Source organism: Protopterus annectens, chromosome 15.part0 (assembly GCF_019279795.1).
Source record: "Protopterus annectens isolate FY-2018-M chromosome 15.part0, PAN1.0, whole genome shotgun sequence".
NCBI classification, from domain to species: Eukaryota; Metazoa; Chordata; order Ceratodontiformes; family Protopteridae; genus Protopterus; species Protopterus annectens.
This window is the reverse complement of record NC_056749.1, coordinates 377,681,864-377,702,921: the sequence shown is the minus strand read 5'-3', so window position 1 is coordinate 377,702,921 and position 21,058 is coordinate 377,681,864. Positions and strand designations below refer to the sequence as shown.

Genomic DNA, 21,058 nt, shown 5'->3' with positions numbered 1-21,058 from the left:
TCCCACTCATGTTAGACATAGCCCCTTGCTGACCCTCTTCAAGCGAAATTTGGATGCATGGATGGGAAATCGCAAATTCACCCCTGGGATCTCTCCTGTGTCCCTGCTAGACAGAGGCACAGTAAACTAATCTTAAAAGGGTACCTTCTGTGACCTACTTTACAGAGGCACAGTGGGCTAATCTAATGGGGAGGCAGAAGCCAATTACACTCTGACTAGGCTTATGAATGCCCTAGGGCAGATAGCCTAGTATCTACCTATGAACCTATGAAACTGGTTACCAACTCACATACCTATTTCTATTCAATTCTACCTGATCTAACTAAGTGGTGACAGACATCCTAATACAGGACCACAACCCCTTAATCAAGCCCCTCTCACTCCAAACACCCCTTACTCCCCAAACATCACTAATCTCCCATGAGGTAGCTCTGATCTCTTAATATTAAACATGAACCTAAGAAGCATCCTAAATAAAAGTCATGAATTTCATGCAACTATCACCCAATACTCTCCTGAATTAGCAGACCTAACAGAAATGTGTCTAAAACCCCACATACCGGATAGTGAAATTCTAACCCATGGTTATAACATCCATAGACATGACAGGACTCATAAACGAGGTGGGGGCATAGCTGTAATACATAAAAATACCATCAAACTAGAAAGGCTTCAAATCAACCAAATCAAAATTGAATTCTGAAACTCTAATCACCCTCCTTCAAATAAACTCCAACAAAAACATCATTATAATACCTATTTATATACTCCCAGGTAACAACCCAGACATTATTGAAGACCTTCTTTGTTGGTGTGCCTCAACTTTTAATTTCAACATGGACTGGTACACCTGCGCCTTGGAAAATCACTCATATTTTATTAACCTGCATGGTTTCTGTCAAATTATACAATCCCCTACCAAATTTGATAAACATAGCAAAAAAGAATCAATCTTATACCAGACACTTACAAACAAAACCTCTCTCTGCGATAAATCTGGCTGTCTCCCTGACAGTATAAGTGATCACTTACACACTTACCCTCTTAGGCACTGCATGTGCCCTACCAAAAATATCATTCACAGACTTGACCACAACAAAAGACATTTCCACCTGAAGTCTTCAAATCCCTCCTGCAACAATGTGACTGGTCCCCTTTAAAATATCTGCACCTTGACTCAGCTGTTCAATATTTCACTGACAAATTCCTTATTATCCTAAAAAGCCTAGCTCCCCTAAGAAAGACCCATTCTAACTCCAAGCACATGCCATGGTTTACCAATGACACCATGCAGCTTCTCAACCAGAGAAACAGAGTCTGGTCTCTATACCACAAGACCAAAAATCAGGACTCCCTTCTTACCTACCATCAATTATACAACCTTGCTAAATAACAAGTCAGGCATGACAAAAAGCTATACTATACAACAATGCAAAAAAATACCAACACAATCCCCAGAAATTTTGGGGAGCCATCAAACAACTACAAAAGTCTGGACAGATTGCAACCCCAGCTCCAACCACAACAAATTCCACAGATAACATTGCATCAAAATTTAATTCACACTTTATCAACTCTATACTCCCCCTAGCAAAAAACAACAGCAATACCCCCTATCTTATTCCTAATGAATTAGACAGAACCCTCAATTCCTTTTCAATCAAACCAGTTCAAACTAATACCATCAAAAAACATTTTTCCAAACTTAAGCCCTCCTCCCTCACAGCTGACCAACTCCCTAATGAATTTCTAAAGCTACCAGCAGATGCCATATCTTATCCTATATCTATCCAAATGAACCATTCCATAGATGAGCAGTACATCCCCAAACTCTGGAAAGTATCTTACATCAGCCCTATTCAAAAAGGCAGCTCCTCTACTGAGTTCTCAAACTACAGGCCAATTGCTCTCATCCTTCCCATAGCCAAGATTCTTGAAAAATGCATACACAGATAACTCCTTGACAACTCATTAAGGCCACCTCAGTGAGATCAGGAATAGGAGGCCTACAAACGCTTTATATAAGCACCTTTAATTCACAAAATGGCCAGGTTTATATTTACTGTTATTGACAGGGTCAATGTATTTCTAAAATTGGTTGGCACACGTTATTAAATAATAAAGAATCAGGTTGGATTATTCGGCTGGGGGGTTTGTTTAAACCTGGCCTTAATGAGTTGTCCTAGATTGTTTAACCAACCAATGGTATTTCTGTATGCTAATGATGCTCTCTATTTAAGGGACTGGTGATATTATGCTGTTATTAAGCACTGAGGAAGGCTGTTGCCGAAACCGGTAGGCTGTTTGTTTTTGGAGAAACCCCAATAAAGGAGTTTTAAGTTATCACCCTTTTTGTGCTGGACCTTTTTTTTTTTCACAGTCATTGTTGTTGGTTTGGTCCGTGCACATCCGTACGTGCAGGTGTTTGTTTATACACCCAGTTTTCTTTAACAGCATTTTTTATACTGTGATAATCCAAAGTGTATGTCAGGATGCAGCTATTTTTGCATTTGCTATTCTCATGGAATTTCTTAACATTCTCCTACTGGGGAGGGTGAGTGAAGGTGGGTCAGTCCTTTTCAGTTCTGTAATGGGTTCCAGGATGTTTTTTTAACATCTGACTTTTGTAGCCTCTCACTAGGAAATCATTCTCTAAGTTGTTCAGGTTTCTCAAACTTGGTTCCATCTCGGTGATAATTCTAGCTAATCTATAGCCCTGGGACTTCACCGCATTATACTTGTTTTTTGAGACCCAAAATGAGGAATGTTCTTCGTAATGAGGTACACTTGAGAGGTATGTTCCACACAGAGAAGTTTCTTAACACTGTTTTGTTTTTGGACAAACTATAACTGTGTACTGGGTTGTTTGAGACTTTGGGGATACCACAGAGATTACTTGTTTTTTGAGTTTCAAACTTCAAATCCTTCAGAAAATGCATGTTAACACAAACCATGTTACTATAGCAATCCCCCCCCCCCCCCATTTTGTCAATCTTTATACAGTTTTCTTGCACTAAGAGGTTAAGAAGTATACTCTCAAGTGTCTCTGATTTTGATTGATTATTGATCTGATTATTTCGTATTGGTGAAACTTCTTCTTCCGGGTTAGTTCAGCCAGCAAGAGGTGGCTTCACCAGGTTTCAATCAAGAGGCGTGATGTCACCAGCGAAGCTGCTTGGCATGTCAATCATGGATCATTTGCATGCTCCACATCACAGCCACTAGGCATGTCAATGACTCTGGTCACGCCCATTTATGCGCGAAACGGCCAGTGGGGTACTGTTGTAAAATAAAGCCATTAGTTTTTCATAAAGAAGAGAGCAAAGCACAGCCAGTAGATAAGTTAACTCAAGCGCGAGAGCCTTAACCCAGCCCTTTTGCCCGTCCCGTAATGTTAGTAGTGACATAAACGGGGTCCTTTCTGTCATGGGAATGTAGCTGCCACTGGTTTAATATTGTGTATGCGGGCTTTGCTAAAGCACATCTGGTGGGTACTTGTTTACTTTCCCCCGTTTTCTCCAAAGATGCCACTGTGTTTTGCAGACTTTGAACATCTCTCTCCTGGGTAATAATGCTTATAACGTGGGCGTGTAGGGTACTAAGTGGGATATTACTACAGCAATCAAATTACGGTAAAGCGCGATGTTTGCTACTGAGCATGTACTAGATTACCACTCCATATCTCGTCGTTCCGAAAAGTTATTGAGTTGTTTCCGGTTCCGGTGTTATGTAGCCGCAGAGGAACACGTGAAGGTCGGTGGCTGTTATAACTTCTCAACTAGGAAGAATAGCGCTTGGTAGTCCTTGTAGGTTCTGTTTGAGTAAGTCTGACTGTAGCAAGAAAATGGATACACAGGGTTTAACTACCGACCCACAACTGCAGCAGTTTATAGAGGTAGAGACGCAGAAACAGCGATTTCAACAGCTTGTGCATCAGATGGCTGAAATATGCTGGGTGAGATAGCAGTGTCATTCTGTCTTGCATATGTATGAGTAGATTACCCTTTATCAATGAGGTTAGCTTTTGCTTACTGTAGTTGTTGATTGGTATTTTGAAATTGGTAGAGCGGTTACATCAGGATGTTTGTCATATTTATCTGTGACGGTAAACACTTCAGTGATGTAAAATTTTCCAACATCAACTGATCGGTGGCCTTTTCCCAGCAGTAAAGCTTCTATTTGTTCTCACATGCCTAGTACTCCAACAATTTCATTAATTACTAAGATTGTACTGTCTTGTAGAGTTATCATTTCAGTATTTGGATCATGATTTTTGAAGTTATACCAAAACGTTCAGATAAGACTTCACATACCATTCTGAGCAGTGGATGCCTCTGGACTTACTTTTACTGAGAAGCTTAAGCAAACACTTGGTTTAAGGATAAAGTATTAACTTAATAAACGGTGACATTTATGTCAGAAGTGTCTGTTCATTTTAAATGCTAACAAATCTTATTGTGTAAAATTAATGCATAGGTGTGCACATGCCTGGCAATGCCCTTGGGCAATTTCCACACGCAGATGGTGGGTGGAGGCAAGAGCCAGTTTGCTTTTTAGGGGGTCAAATGGCCAGGAACCTCTAAAAAAATACTTTCTCCCCACACAGGACTGCTTTCCTTGTTGTGAAATGTAGAAATATGAAACTTAATTGAGGGGGGGGGGGGTCAGTAAGAATTAGTATCTAACTTTCTGGTTTGCTAATGCTTGCTTCTGCTGCTTTTTATGTAAGATGAGTAAGAAAGATGGGTGAGTGGGTCTTGTACTGTAGGGTTACCTGACCACCACAGTGCCTGCCCTTTTCTACTTTGTCATCCCCCCCCCCTTTTTTTTTTTTTTTAATGTTCCTCAAGTGCTTCTCTTTTGGTGTCATTGTTGTGTTGGACCCACTTTCCGGTAATCCCCAAATGTACCTTGCAGGATGCGCAGTAGCAAATCCCACCCCAAACATGCCTCCAGCCACACGGATCCTGCACCTGCATGAATATTCACATGACCCTGCACCTGCATGAATATTCACATGGCTCCTGCCATGGCAAGGCAGCATCGGTATTAATAATCAAAGCATACCAAGGCACACAAATGTTTAGTTGAGTCATACCGTTTAAGTCAGAAAAACTATTCTAATTCACACAGTTTAATCTCCAAAGTATGAATAGTCAAAGCACAGAAGTCATAAAAATAGTAAAATTCATAGTAATTTTATTCAAGCCATCAATATTTCAACCATTCCAAATATCAACTCAGAAAAGAGCAGCAGTCACACAAATTGTCTATTCAGACATGTGCACCTTACTATTCTGTTGATGGGCATGTTAGAATTAAACCGGCAGCATTTTTTCTTTTGTTGTAGCACTGAGGGGTGTATGAAACTGGTGTGATTAGTGCCGTTTTCATATGCTGATGCTTATTATGTTACAGTCAAACGTGTGAGTGGGACCGTTTTATTATTTTTGACTTTGTCTTTTAGTTATTTACTTATTTTGACATTAGACATGACGGGACGGCACAGTATAAACAATGTGGAAATTAGCATGCCTGTCACTCGAAGGTGATTTTCTCCTGCCAGTAGGTAAAGAGACACCCAAAGCTGCACAGAACTAACTGTGAGGTACTACACTTGGAGATTACCCACTTTCCTTCTGCCCCTCACTGACATTATTGGTTTCACTTTAACAACCTTTTTGCTGTTCAGGTACCTAGAATATCTGTAGTTCCAAGCTGTATTGGTGTTGTCCATCATGTCATTTGTTCAGGCATGCTGTGTCCCTACTGAGTGGCGCACTATCGCCCCATTAGCCTGACCAGTCTGATATGCAACGCTATGGAACGCTTCATCATGGATCTAATAAACTAGGATGTAGAGGAATCTCCAAACTCTAGATCCCACACAGTTTGGTTTTGTGAAGGGTAGATCATGCCTGCTCAACTTGGTCGACTTCTTTCAGTCTGTCACCAGAGCTGTGGATGAAGGTTCATACAGCTTACCTTGATCTGGCCAAGATGTTTGATACCATTCCCCATTCAGGAATCGTAGAAAAACTCTTAAGCTAGGCATCAACCCCTATATCACTAGGTGGGCCAACCAGTCACTCGAGTCCCACAGGGTTCAGTCCTGGGTCCTCTTCTGTTTGGTATCTACTTCTCTGAAGTCTAGGCCAACACAAAAGGTCTTTGGCTGACAAAGTTCGCAGACAGTTGCAAGTTGGGAGCTATTATTAACTCCCCAAGTGATGTTGACACCCTACAGAAAGGCCTCACTGAGACCAATGACTGGTGTCAGAACCATGGCCTTAAGCCGAATGACAAAATGTTTCATCCCCTTTGGGAAAAACCTGGTTCCCATGAATTACCACATCAATGGTAGTGCACTGAACACAGAAGGTGTTATAAGAGATCTCGGAATACAGGTTGGCAGCAGCCTCTCCTTTGACCACCACATTGTCACTGTGGTCAGAAAGTCCTATGTAGCACATCTCATTACTAAGGGTTTTGCATCCAGGAAGAAAGAGGTCCTTGTCTCCCTCTACTCTTCCCTCATTAGGCCAGCCATCAAGCACAATGCCCCATTTGGCATGTACCTCACTAGACACCTGCAGCAACTGGAGAGGCTGCAAAAGTACCTCACAAAGAGGATCCTAGGCCTTAAACACTTGTCCTATATGGACAGACTAAAAAAAACTTCAACTATTCTCTCTCGCATCTCCTACTTAGAGGTGATCTCTGCTTGACATACAAAGCCATGTCTGATCCAGCTCTGTTAGGAAATGCTACATCTAAAGGATTTCCAATCCCTCCACACCACACGCTCCAGTGACCTCAACCTCATTACCACAGTGCTGGAGAGACAGGTTCATAACCCAGAGACTGCCCTTGCTATGGAATAAACTTCCCATGCATGTCAAACAGAGCACCTCACTGGGCCTCTTCAAGAGAAACCTTGATGAGTGGATGGGAAATAGAAAATTTACCCTGGGGATCACTCCAGTGGCTCTACTCAGCAGACGCACTGGAAATTAAACCACTCACAAGAACCAAGAAACAAACTGGAAAAATGTTAACCCAGAAAAATCCTCAAACAATAAGTGCACACAAGTCCTGGGAACATATACCAAGCAGAAACTTGCTATACCAAATAATTATTTGAAAAATTTTCTCCTTGAGCAAGTCTTGTAGAATAAAAACACAGCTTTATTACAAAAATGCAGTTGGTAAGTACCATCATGGGTACTACCTTCCACTTCATCAGACCATTACAATAGCAGTACTATCCACTTATTTATAAGGCAAGTTAAATTGGTAATACCAATTAAATAGTAATTACCCATTCATTTTGTATTCATCTCTACTTGAATCACTTGCATTGTTTCTATTCGAACATTACGAATATAAAAACACATATACAAGTACATAAATATAAAATACATGCATAAAAATAAAAAAACTAATCCTTTAACTATTTCCCATGTCATACTTCAGTTTCATCCTAAGTATGCACCATTCTGTTCTGTACTTGTATATGTGTTTTTATATTAGTAATGTTTGAATAGAAACAATGCAGATGATTCAAGTAGAGATGAATATCTCTTTAAAATGAATGGGTAATTACTATTTAATTGGTATAACCAATTTAACTTGCCTTATAAATAAGTGGATAGTACTGCTATTGTAATGGTCTGAAGTGGGAGCGCTTACCTACTGCATTTTCGTAATAAAGCTGTGTTTTTATTCTACAAGACTTGTTCAAGGAGAACATTTTTCAAAGAATTATTTGGTATAGCAAGTTTCTGTTTGGTATATGTTCTCAGAACTTTTGTGTGCACTGGGAATTAAGGTTGGGTGGCACGGTGTCAGGGTAATCCTATGGGCTAAGTTTGTAAAGGCTCCAGGGCTATTAGCCTAGTACGCACCTATGGGCATTTGATGAAGAGATCTCTTGTATAAGGTAACCACATTTTATCAAAGGCGGTGATGAAAATGTGAAATATTTTTCCCAGAATAATATGAGTTTTTGAATAGTGTATGCCATTCTATTATAAGCAGCATGGTATTGACTTATGTTCTTTCTAGGCACTGATAAGAGTGAATGAGGACATGTTGTGTACAAGTGATCATTGGCCAATTGTAAAAGAGAACCTCTGAAAGTTTGGCTTTTTTCCTTCTAAAGACAGTGTAGCAGGTGGAGAATGAGGGTGGTTGTACTAAGAGGTTTGCTATTTCATTTTAGAGCAGCTGTAATTTTTGATTTTTTTCTGGATGCAACATGCTTTAGTTGAAATTTGCACTGGTTCAGCTTTGCCATTCCTCATCTTTACCTGAATAGGCATTTGTCTGTAAGTTTCTGCAAGAGTGTTTTTACTCCATGGTCTGAGGCAGGTGTATGTGTATTTAGTAAACTTGTTTTGCTCTTCGCCATACTTGGTTCACTGTAGCTGGTAAATGGTTTGACTCTTATCCCTACTGCCAACTTCAAAATCACTACACAAAAAGCTGTTTGGCACAAAACCTTGAACACCAATACAAAAACAAAAAGGTCCAAGGCAGCAGCAAGACAGCAGCAAGACATAAGGATTTAACAGCAATAGTAAAAAGTCCAAATAGTTTAATACAGCAATAGTGCTTTCATCCTGACAACTGGGACTTCCTCAGAAGTAGAACAAACTCTTAAAATCTCCCTCGTGACCCCAGTTCATTTATAATTTAACATATAAAAATATGTCAATTCTCTTTAAAAAAAACTTACAAGTCGTCCCCCCCCCCCCCCACAAAAAAAAAAAAAAACAAATCAGTAAACCAGGAAAAAGAAAAAAAGACCTTTAAGAAGGGTTCACCTATACAAGCTCTTTAATTTTACTAGGCAGGCTATGGAACATTATTCATTTAGTCTAGGGTAACTAAATGCATTGATATAACTGCAGTACAATTCCTTTGTCTCCAGATGGTAGGGCTTGGGGACCCCCCCCACTAACATTCAGAGTAATCTATTCCAAAACAGAACCTGAAAAACATTTTATGTATTAGCATGCTTAGCTAACGCGTTAATATTCTTCCTATTATCGTGTACATGCTCATACATGTGGTGTTTCAGCATCTGTTCAGTTTTGCCAGTGTAGGATGCTCTACAAACTTGGCACACAGCGGTGTACACCACATATTTGGAACAACACTTAGTTACCCCTTACTGAATTTCGTTACCCCTTACTGAATTTCGTCCACAAGGCTACATTTCTTCTCTACTTTAATGTATTTACACAACCTGCAAAATCTACATTTACTCGTACCTTTAAAATTAGCATATGTATTAGAGTGCATTTCCAAATGTCTTCCCTTCTTATAAACCATAACCGGCCTATTCCCAATCTTAGTACAGGATTCCGGGTCATCCCTAAGCATTCCCAAATTCTTTTCCATTACCCATTTTATCAACATAGGTTTAAAATGCCCTGTTACAACTTCCTTTCTGAGTTTTCTAACCATTGATTTAGGGTAACATCTTATATACATCCCTTCCATAAGCTTTCATTCCCTGATTAAATCAGTCTCTGTAGTGAGCATACGAGCCACTCATTAATAACGGCTCTTTTTTTATGTATGTGTACTATTAGTATGTAGGTTACCCGTACACAGTATAGCCATTTGTCAACTGATACAGCAAGTGTTTGAATGCTGTTGAATTTCACACATTACTTGATCATGTGACTCTTTTTCTTTCTTTCCCTTTTTCTAACCATACAGGCAACCTTTTCCTGGACGTCTGTTTTTATATAAAATAGTGAATATGAAAGATAAAGCTGTTTGCACAATATGGTATGGGTAAATCTGTGATATCCTCAACCAGTTATGGATTATTGCTGTTAGCATTATTTAAAAGTTTGTTTTATTTTACATTTGTTGACCGGGATTGTCCAACTGAGCTGAGGAGCCCTTTTTCAGCAGGGGCCCGGGGAGAAAAGCTCCACATATTATACAGTTATTTAACAGAAGCTATTAACAGCATATATTCAGTATGTTTACAAGGCATTTAAGTAGAAACATTAAAATTTGAATAATAAGAAATAATTTTGACATTAGAGGTAACAATACACAGCTGCTTACCTGTATAAGCTTGTTTCTTTTCTATTGACAATAATGTCTGTGACTTTATAGTTGAATAGTGTCTTTGTACATATTTTGTATGACTATCCATAGCTGTTGCACACACTAAGATTTTTGTGTGACTTTTGTCATTGGACATATTCTTGTATGAATATCCTATAGCAGTTGTGCACTAGGATTTTTCTTATTAATAAGCTAAATGCAATGATTGCCAAAACTTTGTAATGTACCAGTGTCTCTGTAAATATTAATCTGTATGTGGAGCTTTTCTCACCGGGCCTCCACTGAAAATGTCCATATATCCAGTTGGACTAGCCCGGTCAACAAAATCATATTGTCAGGTGCAGCTAAGCAAGCCTACTTCTATTGAAATATGTACCTTTATATAGTTTACCTTTCTTTTAAAATATTGTGATTTGTACAGTTGCACTTTAGGTACTTCACATGTGTTTGGCACATCACGTGCTTGCACAATTCATCAGGTCAGTACAAGGGACAGAATAAGGAAAGCAGGCACTCTGATGGCAAATGTGAGGAAAATTTTATGTTCTGCAAATCTGTGGACAGTTGCTAGGTATAACTATTGTATTGTTGGTAAGCATACTTGTCTACTTTTTTTTTTCCCTGGTATCCATGTAAAATATGTTATGGTAGGTTATCAAGTGGATATCTGCAAAATATGGCTGCTTAAGTATACTTGAATAACCAGACTTTCTTGCATTGATTAGTGCTGTACCTGAAAGTAATGGACAAAATATGGAATTTTAGGTTTATATTCATACTGAATGCATGCAGTATCTTAAAATGCTCTTAATGTTTTGGGCTGGTTTGCACTCGAAAGCTATGCATTAAGTACTCAGATTTGCAAAGGTGTGCATTGGGGTCGTGCACAGAAACCAAGAATGCACTACTAGGTAGATGTTAATGGAGCCTTGTGGCAGTGAGCTAAAAGGGGTATGTAAGTGAGGAAGAACATCATGATTGCATAATATGTAAATGATGTTCTATAAAAGCAATTGTTCATATTTGTATGAGCATCAAGGTGGAGTATCCACGTTTGTAGAGGTGAAACTTGGATGCTTGGAGCAAGCATCAACTATATCATGAAGTATCCTAGCACTACCTATTTTCTCCTTGGACTGGTAAAGCTAGTGAAAGTGGCACACATGGGTATGCTGCATGCATCAACTTGTAGAACACACTAGACATTTATAAATTGCTGCCACTTGTGGGCAAACACATCTGTTTCCCTGATGTTGCCACTACCACTTCCAGCATTCCTAAAGTCCTGGGAACTATAAATTGTACATGTTTAGCAACAGAGACTCCATCTGGTATTCCTAGAAAGCACTCTGTTAAAAATGGCTACCATTTCATCATATAAGAGGTTATAAACTGTGTATGTAAGGATGCTAGCAGTGCCCATGATTTCCACACGTCACCTGTATTACAAATTCTGTATGGTATCCTCTAATAGCCACATGTCTAAAACCACAGACAATATGTACAGTTCTCATTCTCTTGTCTCTCTATCCCCCCCTCTATATTTATATTTGACCTGTTTTGGTCTTTGACCACCAGAAGTACAAATCTTATAGGTTCATAGGTAGGTACTAGGCTATCTGCCTGAGGGCATTTTTATCCTAGCCAGAGTGTGTAGGCTTTCGCCGCTCCATTGATTAATTAACTGAGCCTCTGTCAAGTAGAGCCAATGAAGTGATCCCAGGGGTGTATTTTCTGTTACCCATCCACTCGTCAAGGCTTCTCTTGAAGAGCGTTAGTGAGGGGCTCTGCCTAATGTAGTTGGGAATTGGAATTGTGTTCCAAAGCATGGGAAGTTTCTGTGACAGGAATCTATCCCTCCAGTATGTTCTATTTATTGTTGTGGCAAGGTTTGACTTGGATTTCTTTAGGTGGAGCATGTCCATCAATTCTGAGTTAGACATGGCTTTGTAAGTTAGGCAGAGATCACCTCTGAGTAAGCGATATGCCACTGAGTACAACTGGAGTTTTTTCAGTCGGGCTGCATAGGGCATATGTTTGAGGCCAGTAATCCTCTTGGTGGGGTGCTTTTGTGATCTTTCAAGCTGTTTGAAGTGTATTGTGAGGTACATCCCAAATGGGGGATTGTACTCTATGATGGGTCTGATGAGTGACGAGTAGAGGGGCACTGTAACCTCTTTATTTCTAGATGCGAACCCCTTGGTAATTAGATGGGCCACATAGAAGGATGTCCTAACTACTTTGGCAATATGATTGTCAAAGGAGAGATTACTATCTACCTGGGTCCCCACATCTCTTACCTCTTCTGTATTAAGGGGGCTGCTGCCTATGTGGTAATTCGTGGGTGTTTTGTTTTTCCCAAATGGGATGACTATGCATTTTTTGGCATTTAGCTTGAGGCCATGACTTTGACACCAGGTGTCTGTCTCAGTAAGGCCTTTTTGGAGGATGTCCATGTCAGCTGGAGTGTCAATTATGGCTCCCAGTTTGCAGTCCTTGGCAAACTTGGTTAGCCAAAGTCCTCCTGTGTTTGTCTATACTTCTGAGAAATATATGCCGAACAGTAGGGGTCCCAGAACCAAGCCTTGCGGAACACCACTTGTAACTGGTTCAGAGTCAGACCTGGAGCCCCGCTATTCTTACCGTGTGAGTTCTGTCTGTAAGCCAGTTGGCAACCCATCTTGTGAAGTAGGGGTTTATGTTCAGGCTGGTGAGTTTTTCTTATAATACTCGAGTGAGTAATGGTGTCGAATGCCTTGGCGAGATCAAGGTAGGCTGTGAGAACCACCTTTCCCTCATCTATGGCCTTGGTAACCGTCTCGAAAAAGTCAACCAGGTTTAGTAGGCATGATCTGCCCTTAACAAAGCCGAACTGGGCCGGGTCAAGTGTTTGGAGGCTCCCAATGTCCCGTGTTCCATGATGATGTGCTCCATAGCCTTGCAGACCAGGATAGACGGGCACATGGGGTGATGGTTACCAGGGTCAATTGTGACCCCTCCTTTGTGGAGCGGAATAACCATTGCTGTGCGCCATTCTATGGGCACTTAGCCTGTGGAGAGGCTGAGGTTGAACAGTGTGTTTAGGTGGGGGGTTAGTTTGTTTTGTAGTTCGTGCAAGATGCAGCAGGGTGCGGACATCCAGGGTGATTAGTTTATGGTCTGATCTAACCAGTGACTGGTTGACCTCCGGTATGGAGCACCTGTCGCCCATGTTGGTGATGACCAGGTCCAATATGTTGTGGCTTCTAGTAGGGGAGTTTACCAGCTGATCCAGGGCATTTGAGTTGATAAATTCTAGGAAGCACTGAGCCTGGGAGTTGGTACTCTAGTAGTTTTCCCAGTTAATGGTAGGGTAATTGAAATCTCCCAAGATCAGGGTGTTCGGTAGGATCTTCATTTTTTCCAGTGTCCCCAGAAAGGCGGAGTGGTGGTCATGGAGGGTGATCTGTAGCAGGCCACAATTTGCATTGCAGATTTTCCCGATGTTAGTTGCACATGGATAATCTCAAGAGGTATCATGCTGCGGCACTAACCTGGAGGTGTGGGTATCCTTGATGAATATGGATACACCCCCGCCTTTTGTGTTTCGGTCCGTGTTCTGTGGCCGAAATGTGTGGTATGAGTTGTAGTGCTGGAGTACTCTCTGGAGCCTTGAACCAGGTTTCAGTTACTGCACAGTTGTCGACGTTCTCCATACTTAGGAGTGCTTCGAGTGCATGCATGAGTAGCATAACCCTCTCTTTTTTTTTTTTTTTTTTTTTGTTTGAATTTTGCGCCTTGCCTAAAGGCGCTATGGGGGCAGCAAGATCTTCTTGCTCTTGTTCTCACACATTTCTCCCAATTGCAGCAGCCTACTTGGTACCCACTCCATAATCCATATATAACCACCTTGTTGTAATCCCCTGTGAAAGCATGTTTTTTGGCTGCCTGGTAGTTGAAAGCCAGCACTCCTCTACTGCCTTGGTCCTTTTGAGCCTTTTTCCTAGGGTCAGCTTAAACTTGTGTAGTGCAAGCTAGATCCCCAACTGTTAACCTAGAAATGTTGAGGCATTTCTTAGCAAAGCACCAGGTTTTTAAACTTTTAGTTTAAAAAGCTATGACCTTTTTTTATGGTGACCTCCCATCTTAAACTTTTTTTTGGAGGGGGGGGTGTGCATAATGGCACCCTGCCTTCTTAGTTACTTTACAGACATTTTTTTGTTTTGGAGAGACAAAAACAGTAAAGTACAGTTGTGTACACTTAACCATAAATGTAGATGTTCGAGTGTATTCACTGTTGCAGTCATTACATTTGGGTAATCCTGCTGGCAGGTTGCCCTCAGCTGGCCTGAATTCTAAAGTCTTGGGTCCTGCGTCGGCCGCTGTCGCCCCTTCCCTGACGTCAGGGGTATAAAAGATGACCTTTTCTTGGGATCCTGCAGCATATGCCACTAGTAATTGATCTGTCTTCCTGAAAGCTTTGGTTCTGTCCAAGTAGAATCTAAGCTGTATGTGTACGTCCAAAGAGTGCAGAATTCTCTCCCCCCTTGTTCTGTGGACTTGGATAAAATGTTGGCAGATGAATAGTTTGGTTAAGAGCCACACTGGACACCACTTTAGGCATAAATGTTGTTGGGTTTGTTCTCAGAGAGACCCTGTGGATAGAAAATGATAAAAGGTTCCACAGCCATGAGTGCCTGTACTTCTGAAACTCGTCTTGCAGAAGTAATTGCTAGGAGCAGAGCAGTTTTCCAAGATAAAAACTTTATATCAACAGTAGCAGCTGGCTCAAAAGGAGGCAGGGTGAGCTTTTCCAAGACATAGTTGAGGTCCCATGCAGGTATTGGTGATGACCTTGGAGGTTTTGGCTCCTCTGAGGTACTGCTTTAATAAAGGATGAGAAGACATTGGTGGCTCTGTATTGTAATGAGCCGAAATGGCAGAGGCATGAATTTTAATTGATGAAAAGGCTAGGCCTTTGTCCAGCATCTCAGTTAAGTATTGCTACATTTGTATCGGTTCCTTGTGTGTGGTTCCAAGCACAGAATCTCTTCCATTTTTCAGCATAAGACTTTCTTGTACTAGGCCTTCTGGCTTCCAGCATGACATCCATCACAGCTTTGCTGAGAGGTGTTCTGTGTATGACTACATTATCCGCCATGCTGCCAGGTTTAATGTCCTGAGATGGCTGTGCAGGATCTGATTGTTTTGCTGGGACAGTAGACGAGGTAATTGAGGTAAGGTCCAAGCTGGGTAACGGGACAAGTTCCTTAGGATTGGATACCAGTACTGGCGGGGCCAGTCTGTGGCAAGCAGAATCATCTTTATTTTTTCCTGCCTGACCTTTAGGAGTACCATGGGGAGGAGAGGCAGTGGAGGGAAGGCATATACTGATAGGTTTTTGCAGCTGAGAGAGAGGGCGTCCACTTTCCATGCTTGTCTGTGATGAGTCCTTGTGCAGAATCTTTTTAGTTGGTAGTTGTGGGGGGAGGCAAATAGATCTATGTCCGGGCATCCCCATTTCCTTGTTATGCTGAAGACTTGTAGATCCAGCTGCCACTCGTGGGGATCCATGAGGTTTCTTCTTATTTCATATGCCAGAGTATTTTCCTTTCCTGGCAGGAATTGTGCCTGCAAATGTACTTGGTAAGTCTGTGTCCCCACAATGTCATGGCTAGTCTGCAAAGGGGGTAAGAATGTGTGCCCCCCCCCCCGCTTGCTTATATACCACATGACCGTGGTGTTGTCTGTCTTTATCAGTAGTTGTCCCGGATGAAGTAGGTCCTTGAAGGCTGTCGGGGAATTTTGAAAAGCTAGCATCTCTTGATATGTAGATGCATTTGGTTTGAGGTCCATGTGCCCTGAATGCATCTTTCTGCCATGTGGGCCCCCCCAGGCATAATCTGATGTATCCATTGTTAGTGTCTGCCTGGCTGGGGGTAATGTGAATGGCTGTCCCTTGTTCTGGTGACAAGTCTTTGCCCACCATCGAAACTCCTGTTGCTGGCAGGGAATGAGAGTACTCATTGTTTCCAGGCTGTGGCAATGTTGAGTCCAAACACTTTTTAGGTACCATTGAAGTTTCCTTATATGCAGTCTTGCATATGGAATTAGTAGGATGCAGGATGCCATGAACCCTAAAGCCTGCAGAATTTGTCTTGCAGATAACTGGGCCTTTCAGCATTGTGAAATAGTCTGTTGCCTTTTGTTTGTCTGGCTTGAGATAAACCATCTGGGCAGTTGTATTCAAGCTTGCACCTAGGAATGTTATATCTTGAGAGGGTATTAGTTTTGATTTCTTTTCGTTGACTGTACCCTAGGCATGTTAGAAGTCTTTTCACAAACGCCAGATGTTGAAGAATGTCCTTGTTCTCTGCTTGAATTAGACAGTCGTCCAAGTAAGGGTATATTTGTATTCCTCTGTCTGCAGAATGCAATTACTGGTGCCAGGCACTTTGTAAAGATCTTGGACGCAGTAGATAAGCCAAAGGGCAGTGCAGAGAATTGGTAATGTATTGCACCAGCCTTGAATCTGAGGTGTCTTCTGCACGATTGTCTGACTGGAACATGCAGGTATGCCTTTTTTAGGTCTAAAGTCACAAGCCAAGCGTTCTTGCCCAGCATGGGCAGAAGCTGCTGCAAAATCAACATTTTGAATTTTGGAATATCCAGGAATGTGTTCAGAATAGACAGGTCCAGTATCAGCCTCCAGGCCTTGTCCTTTCTGGGTACCAGGAACAGTCTTGAGTAAAATCCTTGTCCCTGCTCTTGCTCTGGTACTGGCTGAATGGCCCCCATGTCCATGAGGGATGAAACTTGTTTTTGTGCCTCTGCTCATTGATTGTTTTGGCAGATCTGGCCAGCTGTTTGCCTTTGGCAGAGTATGGAAATGGAATTTGTAGCCCTGTGACACTGTAGTTAGAACCCATTTGTCCTGGGTTGTAATGTGCCAATTTTGAGCAAAAAGTGCTAATTTTCCCCCTAAGGGTGCTGCCAGAAGATACGTGCTTGGTGAAGGCAGGGGAAAGTCATTGGGACTGCTTTCTGTATGTTTGTGCTTTATCTTCTCCAGTTTTGGAGGTATAAGCACCCCATTCTTTTGAACTATAAGAACCTTGTGCCTGGGATCTGCTCCTTTTGAGGTCTGTCTGACACAGGAAAGGACCACTTTTTTGTAGGCCAGTGTCTACTAAACCTAGGTGGCTGTACTTGTAAAAACTAACAGTTTGCATAGATTTAGCTTTGTTTGGTGCTAAGGCAGAAGATGTGTTAAAGAAAATGGAAGACAAAGAAGTATCGTGCTGTAAAGGTGCATCTACTTTAACATGATCAGGCAGATTTTGTTCCTTTAACTAAGCATGCCTCCTAATTACAGAACCCGTAACTGTGGCCCTGCAGGAGGCCTCCAAAGAATCAAAACCACATTGCAAAGTATGCTTTCCAGCTTGTTCAGCTGCATGCAATAAATCCTGCATTTCCTTGTTTTCAGCACATTCAGAATTTAACATCCTTTTCTGTTTAAGCAATCCCATGAGATGTTGCTGATACTTGAGCATATGAAACTGACAGTTTAAGGCCCTTATAGCCAAAGTTGCAGATGTGTAAACCTTTTTTCCCCCATCTATCCAGTGCCCTTGAATCTGTCAGAGGGTGTAGGGTTTTTGGCTGTAGAGGCCTTAACTCCCTTGGGACCCTGTGAAATAGTTTCTGGGTCAGCAGCAGGGTTTTTATAAAGAAATTTGTGTGGGTCAGGAACCCTGTAATATCTGTCAGGCTTAACAGGAGCTGGAGGTAAGGAGTCGGGGGTCAAACTAGACTCCGAAAACACACGATCTACAATGTCTAACACAGGGGGAATGGCTAGAGGCCTGTGCTGTGGTAGTAAAAGGAAATCCCTGAGCCTCTTTTTAGATTCTGAAAAATCTTGGCTTTCCCAGTGAAAATGCTCCCTCATGGTATGCAAGGTTTCCCAAAAGGAATAATCCTCAGGAGGGGATGCTCAAGGGATAGATTCTTCAGCATCAGAATCCTCATAGGGTGGTAAAGAATATCCCTGATCAGAAGAGGAATCAGAAGAAATAGAAACCTGATCTGAAGATTCATAGTCAGTCTCTTGCCTAGGTCCCTTATCAGGCGGGGGATGGGAACCCCTGATCAAAGTAATCGGGTCTTCGGCCATCTTTATCCTCTCTTTTTTGGGCATAGAGGCCTGTACACGTGGCTCATGAGTTTCTTTGCTTTAGAAGCTGCTTTAGTCTTTGTGTTTGAAGCTGAAGTAGTTTTAATGTAAAGATGTTGTCGTCTGAATACACCCGCAGAAGCTGCTCAGTGGTTACGGACCCATCTGAGGGATTAGCGTCTGAGGCTCCAATACTTTGAGTATCCAGTGGCATGGCCGACTCCACGTGGGAGTCGGTAGCGGCCTGCGACTCTAAAGTAGCGGGTGTCGGGCTGTGAAAGCGCCTCACTGAGAACCGGCGACTGGCTTAGGAGAAGCTTTGTCGTCTGTTTTAAGCCTCTGTTGTTTTTCTCTGTCCTTTTCTTTGCGTTTTTTGTAAACTCCGGTAGTCGGATGGCTATCTGACATTTTAGGATAATTAAACCTGCTACCAAAATACTTTAAAGCAAATGTATACTGACGCTTAATAGTGCGTTGGTTAAATCTAGCACAAAACTGAAAACCAGAAACGTTGTGATCAGGACCTAGGCAAGGAATACAGTAAGAATGAACATCCTTATGAGGTATTTGCTTTCCACACGTAATACAATTATTAACTTTTTCTGACATCAGTCTGGAGCAAGAAAAAAGTTTCCCCAATGGGGGTACTTAGCTTTATTGAAGACTTCGGTTCTGAAACTCAAACATGAAAATTTCAGGAGTCTGCTGACCGGCACTTGCGAACTGCTTCTGCTTCGGGCACCGGGCGGCAAGAAAGACTGAACAAAATGGCATCTGCTGCTTTTATACCCCGACCTGACGTTGGGGAAGGGGCGACAGCAGGACCCAAGACGTTGGAATTCAGGTCGGCTGAGGGCAACCTGCCAGCAGGATTGCCCAAATGTAATGACTGCAACAGTGAAACGTGAAGAACATCGGTTCTCTTAAAATCCTACAGGAAATGATGCTCCTCTAAATTTTCACAAAAATTGGGTAGAAGTGTTGTAACTCCTAAATAGTAAACTTGCACACTTATTGTGCCACAATGCTAGAACCTTTCTTAACTGTTCACATCACTGTGATGCACACCAAGGTTGGGTGTCAAACTCTGTAGATATGTGCTTGTCTGGGTGGGTCTCCAGAGGAATCATTGACCACTGTAAATAAGACTAGGAGGATCTAATCTGATGTCGCACGCAACCCCTCTAACTTGTTAGTGTGCTGTTCTTTTCCTGTGGCATTTGACTTGTGCCTATTTTTAAATCTGCCTATACTGCCTTCAACTGTCTTTGTGATGCTGTTGTATGCGCAGAACTAACTGTCATTGGGTAAGAGCAGGCAGGCCTTGTCTTCAGACTGTTTTGGATTGTTGTAAGCGTAAGTAACATGCCACCCTAGAATGAATTTGTCACTGTGACATGTCTGCCTTGTCTCTGTGTGGTACCTTAGTGCCAAGAGCCACTTGAAACTGCCTAACAGAACAAGTGCTCGAGGCTATGACTAGACCTGTTTCTCACTAATGAGCTTTTTACTTTGTCTGTAGATCTTTCTTGTGACTTTCATTAGCTGTACCTGTTGCTTGGCACGATCTTCTCAAGTCCATTGTTAGCAGGTGCTTTGATGTACCTGGATGTGGTACCCTCCACGTGTCTACCAGATTAACTCCGTTACGCTGTTGGTCCCATTTTTCTCCTCCATCCACCAAGCCGAACTAGCACCACCTACCTGGGGCCTGCTTAATTGGTGTCTGTGCCAGGGGTGATCTGGACTATCTTGACAGTATTTCCTGTTTAAACTAGTGTTACTGATTTTTTTTTTTTTTTTTTTTTGTATATGCATGTGCTTTGTGAAGTTATATCCAGCTCAACATATACAACTGACGTAGAGGTAAAAAAAATATACGGGTATGTCAGAAGTATTACTCTTCAGCAGTTTGATACAGGACAAGCAAAACAAGATTACTTTTTTTTTTTTTTTTCCTTGTTTTGCGGCTGTTATGTTAAAAAGGGGGCATGACCAGAACTTTGCTTTATAATTTTCTTTGTTTTCTTTATCCTGATAGGAAAAATGTATGGATAAACCAGGGCCCAAGCTGGACAGTAGGACCGAAGCCTGCTTTGTGAACTGTGTAGAACGCTTCATTGACACAAGCCAATTTATCTTAAATAGGTTGGAACAGACACAAAAAAGCAGAGGAGTCTTCTCTGAGACTATGCCTGAGTAAATGGTTTAGACCTGCAAACATGAGACCATCAAGACCAGAGAAAGAGGACCGGGAATGAGCCTTTGTCCTGCGTCTTGTTTATGTACATGTGCAGCATGTTTATGGAGCAAACGGAGGAAGACTGAACATAACTTGCACTCTAAAACCGATGGAAGGCCCAGGAACCAGTCTTTAGAAGAAAATTATTTTTTAAAAATAACAAAACTTGTTGATGGTGGAACTCTAAGTAATGAAAAATGTATGCTATGCGAAAAATTAAATTATGTTTTAGCTTAAGTACAGTGTGTGTATGGTGGAAAAATAGCTTTGGATGATTTTATTTACCAGTTTTTATTCACTTGTACTGTGTAAAATGTGAATAGTCACTGATTCTTTACCAGTTTTACACCAAAATTAATGAGCAGTTGTATATGATTGAGATGTTCATGACACCCATTGTCACTTGTGTGGTTCATCTTGAGTTTGTTACATTCTCCACAGTGGAGAATTTTTAATTGTCTGACGTTTTGTCATGTTTGTAGTTTACTGTTCCAGTACTGACTTCTGGCGCTCCTGCATGCTGGAGCATGAATAGCAAGCTCTCCTTCCCCCTTTTGGCCCAG

At 41.6% G+C, this 21,058-nt stretch overlaps 1 protein-coding gene across 1 annotated transcript; it reads left to right on the top strand.

Moving 5' to 3' along the window:
• The first annotated feature begins 3,368 nt into the window (after positions 1–3,368).
• TIMM8A (translocase of inner mitochondrial membrane 8A) lies at positions 3,369–20,732 on the top strand. The gene is made up of 2 exons (XM_044057122.1): positions 3,369–3,955; positions 20,295–20,732. The coding sequence occupies exons 1-2, from the start codon at positions 3,845–3,847 to the stop codon at positions 20,454–20,456; spliced, it is 273 nt and encodes a 90-aa protein (XP_043913057.1). The 5' UTR covers positions 3,369–3,844; the 3' UTR covers positions 20,457–20,732.
• The last annotated feature ends 326 nt before the right edge of the window (positions 20,733–21,058 follow it).

What these genes read in the sequence shown, in the direction of transcription:
- TIMM8A (XM_044057122.1), top strand. Translation starts at nt 3,845, where the DNA reads ATGGATACACAGGGTTTAACTACCGACCCACAACTGCAGCAGTTTATA. An exon ending in AGATGGCTGAAATATGCTGG is followed by an intron (nt 3,956 to 20,294) that starts GTGAGATAGCAG and finishes TTATCCTGATAG; the next exon opens with GAAAAATGTATGGATAAACC.